This window comes from Mytilus californianus, unplaced genomic scaffold, assembly GCF_021869535.1.
Source record: "Mytilus californianus isolate M0D057914Y unplaced genomic scaffold, xbMytCali1.0.p SCAF_6, whole genome shotgun sequence".
NCBI lineage: Eukaryota > Metazoa > Mollusca > Bivalvia > Mytilida > Mytilidae > Mytilus > Mytilus californianus.
The window spans coordinates 80,235,741-80,259,304 of NW_026262712.1; the positions used below are offsets into that span (position 1 = coordinate 80,235,741).

The 23,564-nt window shown below is 32.9% G+C and overlaps 1 protein-coding gene across 1 annotated transcript; it reads left to right on the plus strand.

The window, feature by feature from the left end:
• Positions 1-1,159: 1,159 nt before the first annotated feature.
• Positions 1,160-23,223, plus strand: LOC127704197 (alpha-1,6-mannosyl-glycoprotein 4-beta-N-acetylglucosaminyltransferase-like). Its single transcript, XM_052208134.1, has 5 exons — positions 1,160-1,265; positions 10,368-10,454; positions 11,061-11,110; positions 20,093-20,366; positions 22,051-23,223. The coding sequence occupies exons 1-5, from the start codon at positions 1,259-1,261 to the stop codon at positions 23,214-23,216; spliced, it is 1,584 nt and encodes a 527-aa protein (XP_052064094.1). The 5' UTR covers positions 1,160-1,258; the 3' UTR covers positions 23,217-23,223.
• The last annotated feature ends 341 nt before the right edge of the window (positions 23,224-23,564 follow it).

Consider the following 23,564-nt stretch of genomic DNA (forward strand, 5'->3'; position numbering starts at 1 on the left):
TTTTCAAATATTTTTTTTAACCACAGCTCTTAACCCCCTTCTTTTGTTGGAATAAGCGAAATAAGACGTATGTGCAACTGCACCAAATAAATCTGTTACCATTCAGTCATTGCTAAGTAGCATTAAAACAAATAAAAGAGAAGGATTTTAGTTTCTCAACTTTAACATGTTAGACCTGGATAATAATCCTGTCTGCATATCATCAGGATAGTGACTGCAATGATTGTTGAAGGACATAAGATAACATTTGGGTTTCATTTATTTATAACCTTTAATTATATAGTGGATGTAATCTTTTATGTGCATTTTTGTGTTAATATATGCATTTTGTTTTTTATAATAGCTATACTCTATTTACATATTGTATTTTCTAGATAACGAGTAAATTACGTTTCAGTTTAAGAGTAATACGTTACAGTTGTCTCCCTTTATATAAAATACAAATTTAATGAATCCTCCCATTACTGTTACACAAGGATTAATTCAATATTTGTTCATTTTATTCCAATTATCATAGTTCTACTCATCCAAAAATATCTATTACTTCACTTTATATCCTATCAAAAGACCTACTATAAAATATTTTGATTTGTTGAAAAATATTTTAGAAAAGTTTTGTTGCCTGGTTAAGGGTAATGGATAAAGGTAAATTTCTGGTTTAAGGATAATTCATGGATAAGTGTATGACATGCGTTTCTGTTGGCATCCAGTATGTATATATAAATATACCGGTAATTCTGCATGTTAAAATATGTTTCAATGTGAATTAAAGGGAATTTCTATTATGCATGCAAGCTCCTGATCTAAATAATTCAAGCTTTATAGATATTTCCTTTCATTATTTTTTTTGTATTTGCATCACTGGGGATGGAACATGAACATTTGAAGACATGAAATATGTGTGTATGTTAACATTTCAAGCTATTAAGACTGAATATATTATTAATATTCATATTAATGAAAGGAGTGTCGACCATTGAATGCATTTTGAACAAAAAGTGTTTCTACAATGATAGTATCAGGTGATTACTTTCCTACATTATGATATTCTTACAAATACCGCCTATTTGAAATGTATATCAAACGTTTGAATTATTTTTGTAAAATAACTAACTTCGGTCACCTGATCGATTGACACTTTAATATGTATAAAAATTTAAACAATAATGTTTCGCTCTACTAGCCAGCCGATGATATCAATGTTTAAGTTGTACGTTATTTTAAAATTCTAAAATGGATACATAACATCCGGCTCACTATGTCTGGTAAGTAGACATTACATGGATTTACAATATCATATAATTACATTAGCGGTGCCAATTTTTCTGTAATATTGATGAAAAAAAAACAACCGACTATGCAGAAGAAGAAAATAAAGCTATAAAGGATGGCCTTTTCTGGATTTACCTTCACCAGGAAGGCTCAAACTAATTTGAAAGCCAAGGATGTATAAGTATCAGAGCACGTGAAGAGAAATATGACCATATGGGACCATAAAAATTGCAAGATCTATCAAAGGTCAACTTGAGGGAGTTGTTTTTATCTGCACAAAAGAAAAAATAATACTTTCTATATTTTCGTGACTTTTTTTAAAACCAGTTGTGCTTATAGGAGTCTTTGTTAAAGTAAAGTATTTGGTAGATTGACTGATTATTGTCCATAAGCAAATTGTTTATGCATGTTCATGACGAGACCAACGACAGTGTAAGCGTCTCCTGCAATACATGCATCACCCACCATGCAAATTCACACTCAGTCAAAATGTCACAATCGATAATAAAACACACTCGGTAAAATTACAGATCGACTAAACCGGTATCTTAAGATCTAAGACCGCGAAAACATGTCACTAGTGAGTTAATAAAACGACACATCATATTGGTCAATCAATTTGTGATAGTGACAGTAACACTCATGTAGTGTCGATTTCATTCGTTCTTCCTCATAACTCTGTTGGAACAGTTTTTGTATAAGCAACACATCCCTGTCAATGAAGTCCGTATAGTGTGAACATGCACGAACATATAAAACTGAGATATGCAAACGCCATGCAATAAAGGAGACTATGATGATTGACGTATACCTCGAATCTCCTTTTTCACATCGAAAACTCAGTTAACGAAATAAAGTTTATGAAAAATGAAATTTGCTTACGACTATAAGAAACTCATTGAGAATTAGTATTTGAACGGAATTAGAGTTATCATGTGCGTCTTTTCTTCTTCTTTTAATAAGTTATTTAAACGCAGCCAATATTATACCGGGTAACTTAAGTATGGTAAAACATATATATAGTGAGTATTCAAAGTAAGAATTTGAGGAGTTAGGCTTACACATTACAAATTACACTAAACAATTATACATATAAACATGGCTACATTGTTGTAAGTCAATAGAACAATCAACTTTTTTCAATCTTTAGTAATTCAATTATAAATACATGTGTATTTTTTTTCTTTCAATATTTTCTCCTTATGACATTTGAAGGATAAGAATTCAGTATAATATCAAAATTACTGCTTTAACATACGTGTTACATGGTATGTTACCATATTTAAAAATATATAACCCTATACTTTGTCTTGGTTGATAATTATCTTTTCGTCTGGTAATTTACCTTAACACCATATACAACACATCATGGGTTGACTGAGATAAAAAAAAATATTGCCATCCCTGAACTTCTTCCATCCGGCATTACAATCCATGTTTAATTAGAGCAACAGCAGTTAACTGATTTCAAATACCGCTAATCCATTTAGAACATATACAAATCAAGATAAATAAAAACTGAGGGTATAGCATGAACTTTAAAAAGAGCGAGAGATGGTAAAAGTCGCATGCTGTATATGCATCATTTTGGTGCAAATCTACACTCAATCAAAATATCCCGCAAATCGCATAAGAAGGCTTCTGCATGGATGTGTAAATATACGCAGCAACGTCCGGTCGAATTATGGATATCAAATTCATAGTCCCGTGAATAGAGAAATTACCACGCTCTTTTTAAGTGTAATAACCCTTGCGACAACTCTTGGAGAGGTATATACATGTAGGTAGTCTGTTGCAAGACAATAGGGTTTTCTATATCCAATCATTCCTCATTTTACACAGTCTGATGAAAACCAGCCCCCACTACCCACTTGCGTTTGTAGGCAAACGCAAGTGGATAGTGGGGGGCTGGTTTTAATCAGACTGTATTTTACATTGACAGTCGTAATTTCAGCTCTTTATTTCACTCGATCCACTTTGTAGGGTTATTACCTTTTAGATTATCGAAAACATGTTATCTTCCTAAATGTGTACATAAAATATTTGTCACTAGACATTAAGCAAACAACCTCAACTAACAGTAGCCTGACCATACTAGACAATTACTAAATAAAATTAATTAAAAAACATACCTCAACATTTTTTTGAGAACTTATTTTTTTTTAATGAGTATTTTCTAGTGTGCTTTAGCCGTTAGAAATATGCATTCATAGTAAGCTTTGTCCAATTTCCCCGAAACTTGTTTCACTCAAAAAGTGTCAAATGGTAAAGAAATCTGAATATTAAAGAGTCAATGTCATTTACATGGAATTAATTCAACAGTTTTACATATTTCCATAAATTAAAATATTGTCCAGTGTTATATGTTGCTGTTAAATCCATTTTGATATATAAAAAAAAAAAAAGCAAACTTTACATATTTTTGTCATCTGTTAAGAAATAAGCTATAAAATATTTACAATCCCTAAGTACAACACATTAAACAGTTATACTATGAATTGGATTAAAGATTGAAATGTGAATAAAAAGAAATGTTGGGTGTTGGGTAAATTCCAATGAGAGATGTTATTGATTGTTGCTTGCTTAACGCCCAGTGGCAAATATTTCATACATATTCAGGCCGGGAACAAATTAACAATATTATCAATCTAAAAGGAAAGTTTTTGCAAGGTTAGTCGAAGAGGCTGAAGGGTAGGAAATTTGGACTTCCAATGGAAAATGTAGATACATTGATGTTGGAAAGGGCAGATATTTTGCCTTGCAACAGACCACCTACGGGACCCTCAGGGTGTTACCGTTAACGTGTAAAGAGAGTGGCCCTTGCCCTACACGACGCGTTGAATTTGATGTCCCCATTCCGACTTGACGTTGTTGCGTAATTATACATCCAGCCGTTTTACTGCCAGAAAGTAAAGCCAAGGGAACAGACGAATTTCTAAACCTAAGTCAATCCATAGTGTATACGTACGTGATACAGCAAACTATAAAATCAAAAGACATCTATATGGCAACATTACAGTCTTCATCGACTTTTGAAAAAACAGCCCTTCTGTAAACAATTCCGAACATCGGTTGATATTATATATCATCTTCGTTGTTCATTTGGTCAAATGCAAATTGTTTTAGAAAACAATTAACTTAGTCGAAACTTGGCCTACTGGCCCTTCCCATACACTGCCGATTTCAGATAAAATTTTTGACGAGACGTAAAGAAACTTATAAGGAGTAATGTGTCTGATTTTTTTTGTTTTTTAAGGAGCAGTAGTGACAATAGATTTTGGCACCTTAGATGGTTTCCTGTAGTTGCGATCAAATTATATGCCGTGTTTTATTTTATTTCCTTTTTCAAGTTTGTGGTCATCATGTTGGTAGCTGGACTTTACAGGTTATTTATGTGTACTACTTTTGCGACATATGTTCTAGAAAGGAATAAAAGGGGTATATTTTGCCTGTACCAAGTCCGGTTATCTTGCGCACGTGTTGTTTTCTTTGTTTGTACGTACGCGTCTTTTTCGGAAGTTCGGGTATTTTAAGTCTTGTACAGTACAATATTTTTGATAATTAGCATCACCCCTTTAATCCATCTTTTTTATCTCCTGTGATTTACATAATATCAATTGCTTGTGATCAAATTAATTTTACAAAGATGACTTACAATTGTAATTAATCTTCCTGTTGGTCGTAAATAATTCAAATTTAACTTATTTTTCAGTTTCAATTTTCAAGCATCTAAAACATTTTATAATTAATTTTTTTTTTTTTTTTTTTTTTCATTTCACGAATAATTAAACAGGGTTATTATCAGGTATTGGTTGAATTAGTTCGTGGTATATACATACACAGTAAAATCTATTATTCGTAGCACGCGGTTATCGGGATTCCTGTCCGTTGACATTACTTTAGCCTCTAGCTGCATGAGAGGTTGTTCAGTTGACGAGAAAGAATTGAGGTCAATTAGGCTATAACTTACTATTGGTTATATCTGTCCCCCGCGCGAGGCATTGCGGGGGACATAGAAATACCGTCCGTCCATCCGTGTGTCTGTCCGTCTGGTCTTGTTAGCGCTCTCACGTGAAAAATTCTTGCCATATTTTTATAATACTTATACCATAGGTTTACATCAGCAATTTCCCGAACAAATTCGAAAATCAGTACCGATAAACTTTTTTTAAAAGAGTTATGCCCCTTGGGAATATTAATTATATGGAAAACTTCACTGTTAGCGCTATAACGTGTACAATTCTTGCCAGATTTTTTATGAAATTTGTATCATAGGTTTATATCAGCAATGTCTCGGATAAGTTCGAAAATCAGTGTCGATTAATTATTTCAAAAAAAGAGTTTTGCCCCTTGGAAATATTGAGCATATAGAAAATTGCATTGTTAGCTCTCTCGTGTGTACAATTCTTGCCAGATATTTATCAAACTTTTATCAAAGGTTTATATCAGAAATGTCTCAGACAAGTTCGAAAATCAGTGACGATCAAATATTTTTTAAAGAGTTATGCCCTTGGAAATATTAATCATATGGCAAATTGCATTGTAAGCGCTCTCATGTGTATATTTTTTTGCCAGATTTCAAATTTATATCAATGGTTTATATAAGCAATGTCTCGGACATGTTCGAAAATCAGTGCCGATCAAACATTTTTAAAAGAATTAAGGCCCTTGGAAATATTAATTAAATTGAAAATTGCATTGTATTTGCTCTCAAGCCTAAGAATCATTTCTCAAAGATATTTGTAAAAAGTTTTAAAGAAAAAAAAAGTTTTTTTTTGTTATTGCCCTTAGATAGATAGAATATGAGCAACGCAGGAACATTGGAACTCTGTTCTTTTATTATATTAAATATAATTTTAAAAGTTAAGTGTTATTTTTATATATTTTAAATCGGCACTGGCAGTAGAAATCTCATTCTAGAAAACATAATATTTGGCAATGCACAAGATATGTTAGCATATACCAGTTTGATCCATGTCTGTTTTGTTATTAACAGGAATGTAATACCTATCCTAGAAGCAAGATTTCTTCCAAAGTTTCATAAAAAGCCATTTTTCTTCCAATTATTCATTGGCAAATACTCATAACAAACTTCTATTATCTGCAGTGTAACCGAATTTGAACAAAGAACGGATTGAGTACTCAATATAAAAATATTATAAATAAAATATTATATCGTTTCATTCTTTGTTGAAATTGTGTATTTGATAATTTGTATATGAAAGCTTTTTCAATGCAACTTTTTGATCAATAAGCTGTAATTACAGACAAACAAGGAGATGAATAGACGGAATCTGCATTAGTCCTAGAATAATGCAAACCATCATATAGCAATCAATAACTGAGTGTCATCGGTAGAAAAAGAGATACAAGATACCAAAGGGACAACCAATGAATTATGTAAAAAAGACTCATGCAATTTTTCGAATTCAAATGCAAATTACATTATAACGGTCATTTTTTTAAAAGGAATTGTCAGAAGTGCCGATATCTACTGTTCTTGTTAGAAGAAGTACATCGCATTACTCGAAAATTGCGCTGTTGAACTTGGCATATATTCATAGGGACATTAAAAATTAATGTATGATTGATTAATTGTTGTCTGCCTAATGTCCGGTGGCAACTGTTTCATGCATATTTTGGACGAGAATAAATAGACAAAAAATACAATAGGAAGGTTTTTCAGAATAAAGGATGGGAAATTTCGACTGCCCCTGTAAAACGTGGGTATGTTAGATATTAGAAACTTTCCCTGCAACTGGCCACCTATGGACCCCCCACCAAAGTGTTGATGAAAAAAGTTACATGTTTAGAGAGCGTGGCACTCGCCCTGCAGGAGGCATCCAATTTAACGTCTCCATTCCAACATGACGTGGCTGCGTATTTATACATCCTGCCCACCCAGTCCACTACGATTTTTAGCTCATCGTTCCGAAGGAACGGTGAGCTTTTGCCATCACTTGGCGTCCGTCGTCGTCTGTCGTCGTCCGTCTGGTGTAAACTATTTCAAACATCTTCTCCTCTGAAACTACTGAATCAATTCCAACCAAACTTATGCTGAATGATGCTTAGGGTATCTAGAATAAAGTTTGTGTTTTATTTACTGTTTCGTCAAATAACATGGCCGCCATGGCAAAAAATAGAACATAGGGGTAAAATGCAGTTTTTGGATTATATCTCAAAAACCAAAGCATTTAGAGCAAATCTGATATGGGGTTCATGAGGTGAAGTTCTATCAGCCCTGAAATTTTCAGTTGAATCTGATAACCCATTGTTGGGTTGCTGCCACTAAATTGGTAATTTTAAGGAAATTTTTCAGTTTTTGGTTATTATCTTGTATATTATTATAATACAGATAAACTGTGTACAGCAAAAATTTTTCAGCAAGGTAAGATCTACAAATAAGTTCATATGATCAAAATTGTCAATTGTCCCCTTAAGGAGTTATTGCCCTTTAAGGGCAATTTTACACAATTAGTTTATCATGTTTTCTAACTTTAAAAAATCTTCTCTGAAACTACTGAACCAATTCCAACCAAACTTAAACTGAATGATTCTAAGGGTATCTAGAATATAGTTTGTGTTTTATTTTCTGTTTCGTAGAAAAACATGGTCGCCATGGCTAAAAATAGAACGCAGGGGTAAAATGCAATTTTTTTGGATTATATCTCAAAAACCAAAGCATTTAGAGCTAATCTGAGGGAAGTTAAAATGTTTATTAGGTGAAGTTCTATCAGCCCTGAAATTTTCAGATGAATCTAACAACCCATTGTTGGATTGCAGCCACTTAATTGGTAATTTTAAGGAAATTTTGCAGATTTTGGTTATTATCTTGAATATTATTAATGATAAAGATAAACTACAAACAGCAAAAATGTTCAGCAAAGTAAGATCTACAAATAAGTTCGTATGACCAAAATTGTCAATTGTCCCCTTAAGGAGTTATTGCCCTTTTAAATCAATTGTTCACAATTTGTTCATTTAGTTTGCTTACTTTAAAATATCTTCTCCTTTGAAACTGCTGAATCAATTTCAGCCAAACTTTGGCTGAATGAGTTTCACAGTATCTCTAGTATAAATTATGTATTTTATTTTCTTGTTCGTCAAGAAACTTAGCCACTATGGCTAAAATGAAATATAGGGGTACAATGCATTTCTTTGATTGTGAAGAAAATATGACAGATACAAAGAACATTTCAATGGAAGTTTTAAGCCATTCATTAATATATAATGAAAAGCAAAAAAAATCATTGATGAAAGATTTAAGCAAGAAAATAAAGGTGAGCGATTCAGGCTCTTGAGAGCCTCTTGTTTTCTATACTCAAATCACTCGTTGGAGTTGAAAAAATAAGATATGAACAGTCTTTAATTTCTCTGTATAGTAACTACATATAGTTTTTTTTTTTTATATAAAACGTTTCCTTATCTCATCTGGCCATAAGGCCTAATGAGCTATTGTCTTCAAATGGCGTTCGTCGTAACATTTTGCAAATATCTTCTCTGAAATTACTAAACAAGTTTCAACCAAACTTACGGTTAATAATCCTTATGGTATCTAGTATGGAGTTTGTTTTTTTTTTCTTTTTCCCGGTCTTTCAACAAAAAAGGCCGCTTGGGTTTAAAATAGAACATAAAGATAAAATGCATTAATTATCTTCTATTTTTAAAATCATAAAAAGAGGAAATCTGACAGGTGCAAAAATGCTAAAAAATGTCAAGATCCAACTACTTCCTAGTTCCCCATAAAAACCAGATCAGTCCGAAAGGAGTTAATTGCCATTTAATGACAACTTTTGGCTATTTTTCAAGTTTTTGCCATTTATCCTAAGAATTATTATAGATAGATAGAAACTGTTATGACAAAAATTATCAGCAATACGAGATCGACAAAAAATGCATATATAATCGAAATCATGTGATAACTCCTTAAGAAATTATCCTTTAATGACGATTTTTGGCGAATTTTTATGTTTTTGCCTAATATATTAAAATAACATATAGATAAAAACTGTAAAAAGCAAAAATGTTCAGCAATACAGGGGCTGCAAAAACAAAATGTGACACAAACAATTCACGGGATAGCTCCCTAAAGAGTTATGGTAAATAGCAACAACGATCGGCTATACAAGTTCTACAAAATGTCAACAAAGAGTTCTTACCCTTATTTTGTCAATTATCTCGAGAACTATAAACGATAGGTACAAATTATGCACTGCAAACATTATCAACAATACAAGATCTACGAAAATAACATAACTGATTACATTAAAAGTAAAATTGATATAAAAACGGCATATCCTTACCAGGTGACCGATTCAGACTCCAAGAGCCTCTTGTTTGATTTAACAAGGATGTACATTTATGTTTTTAGTTGAGTGGAGCATACAATTAAATGAATCTTAGTTGATAACTACGTCGGGTAAAACTTGTCGGTTGCACTGACCCTGAGATTTTAAACAAAAGCTTACGTTTCTTCTGAAATTATAGTTATTCAGGTAACAATTGACTCTTTTTGATTGCACAAACAATGAACTTCCCGTGTTTTGTTGTAAAATGTTTTAATATTTTTTTGATAAACACGTACAGCAAATAAGTCGGTTAAACTTCACAATTCGTAGTTTTATCCTACTAAACTTTTGAAATAATTATCATGAAAGCTTTTATTATTCAAGCTTACAATCAACACATGATCAATAAGTAAAAACTTGGAGATGAATTGAAGTATTATAGTATAATAGAAACATTTAGATGTTACATACTTTAACATGTAAAACTATTGATAAATACTGCATTTGTACAAATCATAATTTTCCACAATGTTACATTATGAAACTTCATACAGATTATCGAAAGTATGTAAGTTTATTTGAGATAGATACTATATCGACCTGATTCCATGAACGATATTATGATAATACATTTATATGAAATATGTAAATTAAATAATAATTAATAATAGAGTGTATATTTTTATACGAAATTGATTTACTTTTGTCTATAGGCTTATGAATATTGTCGAACGGCAGTCTTTTTAAATTAGAGATATGACAACATTGGTGTGACAAATTTTAGTGACAGAAAAATTTCTTTTACAGGAAGAATGAAAAGAATACGACTTAAATGTTGGAAACAATTACTCTGTATATTTGTCATCGTGTGGATCTTCAATTTTCTTATCACAGGTAGGTAGTGAAATTTTTCTAATTTTTTTTTTAAAGCGGGTAACGAAATGTTACCGAAAACATCTTTGTTTTGTTCTTTATTTCTTCTATGATGGATTGTTCAAAGTATTATGTTTCTGTTATAAATTTTTTATAGATATGTAGGCCAGGTCAACAGACAAACAACGGCAATCATACCCACTTGTTGAAGTATGTTCAATAAGTCGTATTGAAAACGATTTTTTACAAGATCTATTTCACCATATTATATATCAATCCGAATAAAAGAAGATGTTGGGGTATACGTCAATGTGACAGGGACTCAACACAAATAAAGAAAGGACTCCTAGAAGTCAACATATACAGTCTTCAACAAAGTGTCTTTAAAGCTCTGAATCGTTCCGAGCCTAAAAAAATATGAGTCTATCGCGATTTATTTCATATTGGCTTAATTATATCCTTTTATCATATCTAATAATATACTTTTGCGTTAATATTTTTTTAAAATACAGATATATTCGGCATGTACACGATAATTTCAAACAAAACTACATTTTGTATATCTAAGGGTTGGCGTTTTATAGGGTAAAAATACATTATTGCTACAATAACTTTGATTTATTTCAGTTGACGTACACATGTCACAACCATTGAAACACTTACTACAAATACAGGAGGTAACGTGACATGTAAATATTTATATGTTACTAGGTCTTAAATCAGAATTTTAGTTCATTCATTCACGAATTTTGAACATTTAAAAATGAAAAAAGGAGTCTTCAACATAAAAGCATTTACTGCTTTTTATTTGTTGTTACTCGTCCTGTTGGTACATGTTGAACACTGAAAGTAGCTCATTAACATTAAATCGTCCCGAACATGCATGATATATTAACACTGAGAACCAACAATCAATCCCGAACGGAATAATTCCAGGTATTAATGAATAAGATCACCACTCGTCTCCGTTAAACTTTTTTGTAGCGACGTCAGTTATGGACTGTTAACCAATGCCTTTAAATTTTAATTTGTTGTTACCGATGACGAAATAGAGGCCAAGTTCAATATTGACGATTTTCATATGTGCCGTTCAGGAGTATGGTCATTGGTTAAATTGAAAATTGCCCTTTGTGTTGTGGTGTGCAATAACTGTTAAATCAATGCTTTTAAATTTTTAATGTGTTGTTACTGATTCCAAAATAGAGGTCAAATTCGATATTGACGATTTTCACTCGTGCCGCTCAGGAGCCATTGTCCGTTGTTGGTTGGCAAATATCACTTTATGACGTTTATGTGCAATAACTGTTCAACCAATTCATTTAATTATTGGTGACAAAATGGAGGTCAAATTCGTTATTGACGATTTTCATGTTAGATCATGTTTGTCGTTCAGGAGTTATGGTCCTTGATATATTGGAAAAAGGCACTTCTGTCGATTCCGTGCAATAAACTATGAACCGTTAAATCAATGCTTTTCAAATTTTTTAAACGTTGTTACCGATGACAAAGGGGATTTTATATCATTCTACATGCACTCTGATTAAGTTTAACAATGGCTACTTTCACAGTACAGAAATCCCTGTTTGCAGTTAATTTAATAGCTCATTTCTTGATGTGCATTGTTTAGTGTACTTGTTTGTCCTACCGTTGTCTTTCAGTGTTGCCATGGCATTGTCAGTTTTGTTTTGATTTATTAGTTTTGGATGTCCCCTTAGCATATCCCGCTTCTTTTTAAGTAGGGTATTTTGGTTAGGGGGAAAACTTTGCTATGTAACAGATAACCTCAATTCAGCACGAAGAGAGCATGGCCAATCTTCAAAAAAGAGCATAAAATGTAGCGTACAAACAATAACAATAAATAGGTTTTATTTGCAATTTGCGCCCAACAGGAGGCGAGAACATTCTGTCCTGGACGTTTCTGTGTCATATTTTCCGCTGATATTTATTTTTTCTATCGAATTGCACTTTGATTCTAGTGATTGCGTTTTCATGATATATGGGTGCTGCTTGCAGGACAATTTAATCAAAGATCCCATAAATGGAAACATTCGAAGGTTTTCAGGACGCCATCAGAATTTGTTTGACCGTTAAGTACCATCTGAGTCACAAATGATAATTTATATATTCCACTTCTCCTTGCCACAATCCTTTGTTTTTTCTCGATTGTGGTAACACCAAGATGATCAATAAATACAAATAATCACCGAATTTCTACTTGCAATGAGTAACATCACGAGTTCTTCCAGTTGGCCAGAAACTACACACCCTTCCGGAACATCTGCGTTGACCCCTAGTTTTGATGAAAAGATTGATTGATTGATTGATTGTTGGTTGCTTAACGTCCAGTGGCAAATATTTCATGCATATTCAGGACGAGAACAAGTTCACAATAAATACAATAGGTAGGTTCTGTAATAGATTAAGGGATTAAGGTCGGAGAAATTTAGACTGCCACGGGAAATGAGGGTACATTGGATAGGGACAGAAATTTAGCCTTGCAACAGGTCACCTACGGACCCCTCAAAGAGTTGTTGCAAGGGTTCTTAACGTGCAAAGAGCGTGGCACTCTTTTTACACGAGGCATCGGATTTAACGTCCCCATTCTGACCGGACGTGGCTGCAAATTTGTACATCCCGCACAGCCAAACGGACGCCCCACTTTAGCACGGGTTTTACTGCCGGTCGGAGGAAGACCAATGGTGACCATACTTCTATTCCCCAGTCACCCTTGGGGGGTTGATGAAAAGGAACTCGTGTTGTTTATGCTTTCAATATTGTGTTATTTGCTCTTTTTTCAATGTCTGTGTTGTCAACCAATAAAAAGATATCGGAAGATGTGGTATGAGTGCCAATGAGACAACTCTCAATCCAAGTTACAATTTATAAAAGTAAACCATTATAGGTCAAAGTACGGCCCTCAACACGGAGCATTGGCTCACACCAAACAACAAGCTATAAAGGGCCCCAAAAAATTACTAGTGTAAAACCATTCAAACGGAAAAACCAACGGTCTAATCTATATAAAAACGAGAAACGAGAAACACGTTTGAACTACATAAACAGACGACAACTACTGTAATCAGATTCCTGACTTAGGACAGGTGCAAACATTTGCAACAGGATTACACGTTTTAATGGTACCAAACCTTCTCCCTTTTCTGAAACAATAGTATAACATCACAACATAGAAAAACACACTATAAAATATCAATTGGAAGGCTTAACTCAATCAAAAAACGTAAATTAACACACAATGAACGAATAAATTTGACCTGTGACACCTGAATGCAAATACACAGTTAATTAAAAATTACAAGGGATAAATAATTAAAATCAAAAGTAAATAAACAGGTTTAAACAAGTTAAATTATGATATCACTGAAATTTCAAACAATTTATAGAAAATCATCACTTTTGAAGAAACCTGCGTCATATTATACACAGGTAAATGAAAATAATTTTGTTGTTAAGTATACTTCTTCTTCTGTGTGTATAAAATCTTCCGTTTAGGAATACCAAGATATTTCTTTAATATCAATAAAACTAATCTAACACTTGGTACATATGGGGTGAATATCAACAATAAAAATATACAATTAGTGCTAGATAAAACTTCCTGTACAGGTCCAAGAACAGCATCTAAGGAAAAATGAAATAATTTTGATGTTCATAGTACGAAGAAGTGAAAATTTGTAGTAATTAAATACCAAATAATCAAAGCTGGTATATAGACAAGATCCATGTTAACATTAAATAACAAAAAAGCAACAAATAGTATCAACAGGTCAAATTAAAAAGGAAGTACAATTTGAGAGTACTCGCAGTTACTGACAGCTACTGTGGATTCATTTATTTTCGTGGGTACCAATTTTAGTGGATTGAGGAATAGTTACATTTTCGTGGATATTTGATTTCGTGGTTTTGTAACAGTCTGCATACAAGACCATAATAAATTCGTAATTTGTTGAACATTTAAATTCGTGGTTCATCTGTACCCACGAAATCCTCGAAAATTGGTATCCCACGAATAATAATGAATCCACAGTAGTTAAAAGCCAAAACAATTAATAATAAAAAAAATCATGTATCAGAGACTAAAATCAACCAAAATACATCCCAGGGATTTAGTATTTTAACGTCATGAACAGTCAAAGAAGACATGACTTGTGCAATGCCAAAAATAAATGTATCGACAGGTAGTAGGATAGTTAGGAGTGACTTCTTTATAGATTAAAATGAACGCGTGTGTGTCTCTATACATCCCGTTTGAAAAGAAAATACAAATTTAGTTATGTTTTAATTTGCTAATGACAAAATCGATATTAGTGCCAATGTAAATTATATTCAGAGATCTAATTACAACATTGGTACGATAACCCTTAAAGTCTTGTTTATCCATCGTACAGGCATGGAAAACCTTATTTCATTTCAGACATTCACATTTGGTCAAAGTTTAGATAATTTGTATGTACCAATGTTTTTACGTTTTGAATTTTATGATTCTAAGGGTTAGAAAAAAGACACTTATAAATCTACCATTATAAGATATATGCCTAATTACTGGATATGACTCATCTATTTATTTAAACAAGATCACCTAGATATTTGGGCTGGTGTTGCTCAATGTTTAGATTTTTGTGTAGTGGTTTCTTGACTGCTGTTAGTCCTTTTTTTCGTGTTTTACCCATGTTCTTATCTGGTTTTGTTTTACTTATGATAGTTGAGTGCTTAAGTACCTTCTCTATATTTTTTATTATCTAAACAACAACATGTTTTCACAGCAGTTTTCAAAATGTTTCTTAAGGACAGCCCATTTAGTCTTTGCCTCACTCCCAACCACATTTTAAACAGGAACGTATACATAACGTCATTGTCCTCGCGCATTTTCATCTACCTTGACATCCGTTTCATATCTGTCAACCACATTTTATTAGATCATTACAAAATGCTGATACCTTTGTGATAAACGCCCAATAGGGTATATGCTATCCGCATTCACTCAAAGTAGTACTCTGGGTAAAAGGCCGAAATATTCACCCGCCTAAAGCTTTCACATGCTTTGAGAATGTTGTGTTTTTGGTTTTAAATCGTTTCTGGTGTAGAACATAATGTGGATTACCTGATCACGTTATATTATTTCAAAGGTGGATTCAAACTTGTTAATCATTATGGCCATTTCTAGACAAAACATTATTAAAGTCTGTAGTTGTGCGATATTGATGGTCATTTTGATTGCCCCACCTTCTCCTTTGACAAGTGTGTAAATGGGCTTGATCTACATTTATCATTTTCAAAAACGTTTGCAACACTTAAACTGTATAGTTAAATGGCATACTATCGCACACGGGTACTCGAAGCCATAATTTAGATTGAAAAATGGAAAGAACCAATGAATAATCAGTATTATAATGGAATCTTTATATACTTAGAAGGAATAGAAGGAACATTCTTTAAATGATCTCACATCAAAATGTCCAGTTCAATCTTTAATGTTACATACCAGTCGTGGTTAAGTTGACTGTCAATTTCCCTCTTATTACTCCATTCTTTGAATGTTACATAGTTCTCACTAGGGTCTCGTTCCTCAGTAAAAATTATGTCAGGATCTTTGTATATGAATGAGACGTACACCTACTGTAACCTCATGGAAATGTTTTGTTCATGATGCATGTGAGCCTCTAAAAAGAATCTGCTGTTCATGAAGTACTATGTTTCCATGATTAAACACTTGTTAACCACTGTTTTCTAACCAATCACATAAGGTTCTCAACGATGCCATTTCTATACGAAGACCTAAAACAAAACTATTCTTTGTCCTGCTCGAAATATGCTTGCCCAGTTCCACTGCAAAAGCAAAAAAAAAAACAATTGATCGCAAGTAATAATTGATACATGTCCCCGAAAAAATTAACACAATGCTGGATTTTATTCATAGAATGTCGAATCGTTGTGATAGATTTGATCTCTTCTTGAAACATTGGTCAATGTGGACTGATACACAAAGGCGGATGTCTATTGGTCTTGGCTGTACATGAGTGGCATGCTGTCCAGGCATATTTAATGTTTTCATTATCATCTGCTTCACGCCATCTGTTTTATCATTTTGTTAACTTATTTATACCATGTAAGGATGCACAATTGACTTATCTAACCAGGTTGGCATACATGTATTTCTGGTTAGACAATTGGCAGAGTGCATGTCCATAAAACGGTTATTATTAGATAAAAGTATGAAACGCATGGTTATATTTGGTTAGTATTAAGGATATATCTTATTTTATAGTAAAATATATACTTAGTTATAGCAATAATACGAACAATTGTGCTGGCACATAATATATTGATTGAAGTACCACGGATAATAAGGGAAATTGATTTAATTCAAAGCAAAAGGTTATGACGAATTTGCCAAGTTGGATTAAGAAAATGCTGAAATATTGAAATTGTCGTACTATGTAACGATTCTTTAACCGTAGTTGAACGCTTGATGTTGTCAATATTTTCCACGGCTGCTGTTGTACAACCAACAATTTTCGCCGTAGGAACTATATATTCAATGTTGAATGTTTCATTAATTGAATCTTATAGTACTGTAGATAAATTTATAACGGGATCATTCATAAACGACAAACGTAAAATGTACATTTTGTCATCTAGTACCTCCTTTCCTGTTTCTAGCATCCAGAAGAAGGCCTATGTACACTAAGAGATGGATTTGGTTAAGTTGAATGTAATGTTAAAGAAGAATAGAGAAATAAAACAGAAGTTCCTTTGAATGACTTTTGCCCACACCATGTATTTTTGAACTACCTGCATGTGCAGCTTTTTCAAGTATCGTTGTTATAACATACAGTTTGTTTCTGTTGTTTAATTGCAACACCAAACTAATCACTAAACAGAAGAAGCAAACACCTGCCTTGTTAATGGCCTGGCAAGCCTGAGATTACTGCATTTTTTAGATCATTACTATGTCCTCTTCCAGTTGATCACAGAGAAGAATACATTCTAGTTAAGTCTAGCTGAAATATTGGAATAACACCAGTGTCTATAGTGTAGACTACTGTTCTGCAAGAATGTTACCGTAGTTGCGATTTTCTATACTTTCTTCACAAATCTTTTGATGTTTGATAAATGTGGCATACACTTGGTAGTATAATGCTCTTAGTTTTACTGAAGTTACGTCAAAACAAAACACTTTGTAACCTTCTATAAGGGAATTTTGATATCTTATGGTGGCCATCTTGGAAAAAGCCGCCATATTGGAATTTCAAGTTGGGTTCGTAGCTTATATTGTTATAAGCACCCAGCACTACTAACATAACAAATTTAAACTAATATAAGGGATGTTTGTTTATTTTGATATTTGTGGCGGCCATCTTGGAAAAAACTGCCATATCTAATTTTTAAGGTGGATTTATAGCTAATTTATTTCGAAACACCCAACACTACTGCCATGCCAAATTAAGGTGCTTTTATCAACAAACCCACAATTTTGTCACCGATCTGCAGGACTAATAGGCTATTAAGAATGCGTAACACTTCAAACTAAGAGCATCAGCTTTAAGGTCCCTATTGCACCGGATGTTGCTCTGTATTTATACATCCCGAACAGCCTCCCTCTACAGGATGGATCTTATTGCTGGAGCGGAGAAATCCAGGATAATACATTTTTCATACATAATTTACAATTTTATTTATTTCATATGACCAAATTCTTTTTTTTATTTAATGACAACGAATTAAATCTCTATTGGAGATAAAATAATTTTAACAACAAAAAGAAAGCATCCCTTTTTCTATGCTGGTCTGGCGACCGCAGAGTTAAAACACAACCTCATCGTATCGTTCAATCAGTTATAGATAGCGACCGTAAAGCATGTGTAGTGTCGATTTCAATCGTTCTTCTTCATAACCCAATTTAGGAATAATTGCGTTAGAAGAACATCTCTACGAATGAAGTCCGCGGAGTATGAACATGCACTTGCGTAACGTATAAATGGAGATATACAAACGTCATACAAAAAGTATGATACTTTTGAGAAATGAAAAGTCTACGATTTGAAAAGAGTCATGTTTGTCTTAGATTGTAGTTTGAAGTCTTGCATCTGTGTCAATTTCAAGAAAAGACGAAGCTATGAAACAAACCTCTAACTTTCCATTAATCTTTAATTTCATGTTCAGTGGAACATAAATGAAGAAGAAATTCGCGTAAATATGGTTTTTTTTTCATACAGCATATACATTTTGTTGTACATTATACATTTTTCTATGAAACTGGTCTCTTAGTGACAAAATTAGCTCTTCCTTAGATGGTCACCTCAAGAGTGATCGGGGTACAGAAATCAGGCCGTTGGTTTCTTCTCTTGAATCGTTTCACATTTTGTTATTCCAGAGAATTTTATACCTTTTGTAGGACCCTATACGGTATCGAATTTGCTCATTGCTGAAGGCCGTACGGTGACCTGTAGTTGTTTAAATTCTTGTCGGTTGGTCTTTGGTGGTTAGTTATCTCATTGGTAATCAAACCATATCTGCTTATTTTTATATAGCCAGTTGTAAGCAGACATTGATGTCCATTTGGCTATGTGGGATGTAGATATACAGTCATGTCTGGTTTGAATAGGCATGTTAAAACCAACAAAGATTCGAATTCCCTCAGGCAAAATTGACCGAAAATGGATTTCGCTTTTTTCATGTCGCTTTTGGTTCTATAGCTCCGAAATACTAATACATCTGTGGCTTTCAAATTTTTAGATTTAAGCGTTCATGGCGATGGTTGATCCAGAAAAGGGCTTCGGACACACCAAGTTCACAAAAATATTTTTCATATACATCATTTTGAGAAAATGACACGATTTCTGTGCGTTAAAGAACATTCAACACACATTTTGAATTTTGAAATTATAAAGAAACTAAGGTTTCAACCCCCTCAGGCAAAGTTGACCTTAGATGGATTTGTCTATTTTTTTTTTGTCCTTTTGGTTATATATCTTTTCAATTGTTTTGGTTTTTATACATCCTTGGCTTTCAAATATTCGGCTTTGAGCGTTCCTGATGAAGGTAAATCCCGGAAAGCGCTTCGGACGCATGAAATTTATAACGTGTTGTTTTCATTTTTTTTAGAGGTACATACGTGCCAAATTTCTGCTCCTATCAAACATCCCCTCTTTCTCAAGTGCCAGTCACGATTTCTAGCCCTTCATCCCGGACGACGCACTTTGCGCTGCCTACGTTTTCATTTATTTTTCCAGAACATGCAGAGAATATTTGCCACAAGACATTACGTAAGGAACAATACATCAATGTTCCTAAGATTGTATTTTTCTGATTTTTATCTGATGATAAATTCATTCACAAAAGAAAGCTAAAAACTGCTCAAAAAAGAAGAAAAAATAATATTTGATTGGTTAAACTCTATTTCATTAGTGTACTAATAAGTACTTTCAATTCATATGTTAATAATCATACTATTTTTGACTCTGTTGTCAATGATTATTTTAAAATTACAATTACTATTACATGTATATTCCTGTACAGTTTTATAAAGAGCATATTTTAGCCTTCAAAAAGTTCAGATCTTAAAGTTTTTTGTTTCATCTTTATCTATAAGACAGTCAATCACATCTCATTGTTTTTTATATCACGATTTTTTACTGTAGGCAGAGTTCATAGTCAATGAAACAATATTTAGAAAGGACATTGTACAAAATGTAACGTTGAATAAAGAAACAAGGAAATCGGAGCCAGGAAAAAAAATCCAAACAAGTAAAAAAGGCGATAATTTTGATACTTCCTTCTTCAATAGTTGGCGAAAACAAGATATCAGGACTTTGTCATTACCTTCCTCGCTGTCTGCATTTCAACAATATTACAACAAGAATGGCAATATAGATGATAGTGTTATTCTTTATGGACACAAAAGGAAGACAGCAGGTACATGTTATTAACAGAATGATAAGGATTTTGTTATAGTTTATTTCCACCATTTGACACGTTGGTCAGTGTAAAGTTTACTATAATTACAGAAAGAGAACCAATGAGGATACAAGTTTCCTCTAGTATAGGAAATATACTTTTTGAAATTTTTTTTTCGATTTTTCTATTTCAGTTATAACGTAATTCCTCAACCAGTATCAATATAACATACATTAAAATAAAACCAACAACTTTATTTCCATAAACTGAAAATGTTATTCAGCAATACTTGTAAACTAGTTAATGCATTTCAGGACGAGAACACATTAACAGTAAAGTAAAAAAGTAGGTCGTCCGGGATGACGGGCGGACAATTTGATTGTCACTGTTAATTAGAATATGTTAGATAGAGACCGAAAATGTGCCGTGTTCCAGGCCATCTCTCATAGAGTTGTTTCAATGGTTCTTGACATTCGAAAATGTAAATGAAAAGTGCAGCTTAGGGTTTTTGATCGATGAATCAGGTGCTATTTGAAACAGAATGTTTCGAGAATACAAGTAATTTTCATCTTATCATTATATTTAGAAACTTCAGTTTATTTAAGGAATGACTGTTATATTTTGTTCTGTCTATGAATAAATGACATCAAAAATGTGGTGCACACTGAATAACCCGCTATCGGATTATTTAAATGTGTGCACCACATTTTTTAGCTTATTTTTTTATAGACAGAAAAAAATATGTTACAGTCATTCCTTATAATTTAATTCTAAATTCCATTAATAAAGAGTAAATCATGAAAAAAACGTTGATGACATCATGGTCACATGATAAAATTATGTCTATGAGCTGATAGGTAAAAAAAATTCAGCCTATCAGAAGATGTGTTACATCCCCCAAAAAAAAATTATTATGATATATCTCTTAATGTTTTAATCGATTGTAACCACTTGTCAAACGGTTGCTCTGTGAAGAGAAAAATTTTGTTTTGGTATAAACAGTTGTATTAGCATCAACTGTTTCTTAGTTACATAAATTCTTGATCTTCCAGTAAATCCCAATGCAAATACACATTTTACAGTATTAGGCATATTTCATCTTTCTTTGGTCCTCATGGGTTGTTTGGGATTGTAGAAATATGATCGCATAGACTCCACTTTTGTAGTAGGACCCGTGCTGAGTCAAGGAGTGTGCGTTTGATTGCTTGGTATGGTGAAATAATCAGCCAGTTCTTTAAAAAATACAAAAATTAGATGCAATGCCTGCATGGTTATAGGAGAGTGCCGCGCTGTCTGCACATGAAATATCGCCATTAACAACACTTTGGTGAAGTATAAAATAACAAATATTGCAAGGAAATAAATGTCCATACCTAACATGTCGTTTTCTTGGTTCAATCCAAATATCTCACTCTTCATCACGGTCGCCTAACTTTGCATACCTATCTAATTGATTTATTGGTCAGTTTTCTCGTCCTGAATATTCATCTTTTTCTTGTTTCTTTAGAATTTTTTTCTGTTATAGGTCTTTGTGTAACATTGAATTTAAAAGTTTTTTACATGTTTAGTTAAATAACTTATGATGATCATACGCATATACGTTTTCTTAGATCATAGAGATGAGCTGGCGATAATTCGAAGGGCAGAATTAGGTGAACATCAGAAATAATATGAATTATTGTTTTATTTATTATTTTAACAGGCTATTTGACCCTGGCAATATCCACAGTGAAAAGACCTTTTAATGACTACTACTACCTCAACTTTACATTAAAATCATTGGTATCAAATATCGACAACAACATAGCCAGCGAGGTGGTTATTGTAATATTTATGGCAGATTTAGATATGGCATGGAATAAACGTACAGCACGGTTATTATATATAGACTTCAGATCTCATTTTGAGAATGGACTCATCCACATTATAAGTGCTCCGTCATATATTTACCCAGATCTGTCAATACTTAACAAAACAAAGCATGACCCTGTTGAACGGGTAAAATGGAGATCAAAACAGAATATTGATTTTGCATTTCTTATGCTTTACAGCCAAGGTATCAATCGGTATTTTATTCAACTGGAAGATGACATCCTAGTGGCACCAGGATTCTTAACTGATATTAAAGGTTTTGTCCTCAGACAAAATCAAAGTTGGATATGTTTAGAATTTTCAAGCCTTGGATTCATTGGCCAAATCTTTCATTCTAAGCATCTTTCTTCAATTTCATCTGTCTTACTGTCGAATTTCACGTCGTTTCCATGTGATATTCTTCTAGGTTATATTCGAAAATATATGGGACAACCATCACCAATACACTCACCAGTCAGTTTATTTCAACACATTGGAAGGATTTCATCACTAGAAAATAAAATGATGCCATCAGTTGACATAAAATTTAAAGGATTTGGATCTAAAGTTCCGCTTATTATGATTTTACCGAAAGGAGAAAAACCTCCAGCGAGATTCAAGACAGATATGGAGGTGGTACCAGGATATCCACCGGAAAATATATATACAAATAATTCATATTTTTGGGCGAAAGGAATAAAGAAAAGGCAATATTTTAGAATAATTTTTGAAAAACCATTAAATATATCTAGGCTTATTATATCTACAGGGAATATTACAGATAAGACCGATACATTAGAATATGGAATTTTAAAAGTTGGTGCTAATGAAAAAGATAGATTTTATTGTAGCGATTTGAGAAAAGTCGGCAACTTTGCAGGTGGTGATGTAGATTCTTTAATTCAAGGAATAGTTCTCCCATACAATATAGATTGTTTACACATTGAGGTCAGGGGAACACAATTCAGCTGGCTTATAATCCGTGAACTAGAAGTATTTACAAATAAAAAATATTGAAAAAGCGGGTATTGTCTTTGCTTGCAGTCAGGGATAGCAGAACATTTTCACATAACTCTATTTGAAATTAATATCCGTCTTTATTAGAAAGGCAGTTTCAAGTTTCCTTGTGGCCATATTTTGGCAAATAAATTAAAATTGGAAATCAAAATGTATTGCACATTGAGCGAAAAATAAAACTATTGACACATGGCATCGGATTTGACGTACCCATTCGGATCACACGTAACTGCGTATCTTTATATAACACGTAGCCAAACGGATGTCCCTCTCAAACCGGTCTAAAAGGTAACCATAATTATGTTTATACTGCAGTCAGTCGTTTGGTTATTGGTATTAATCATATTC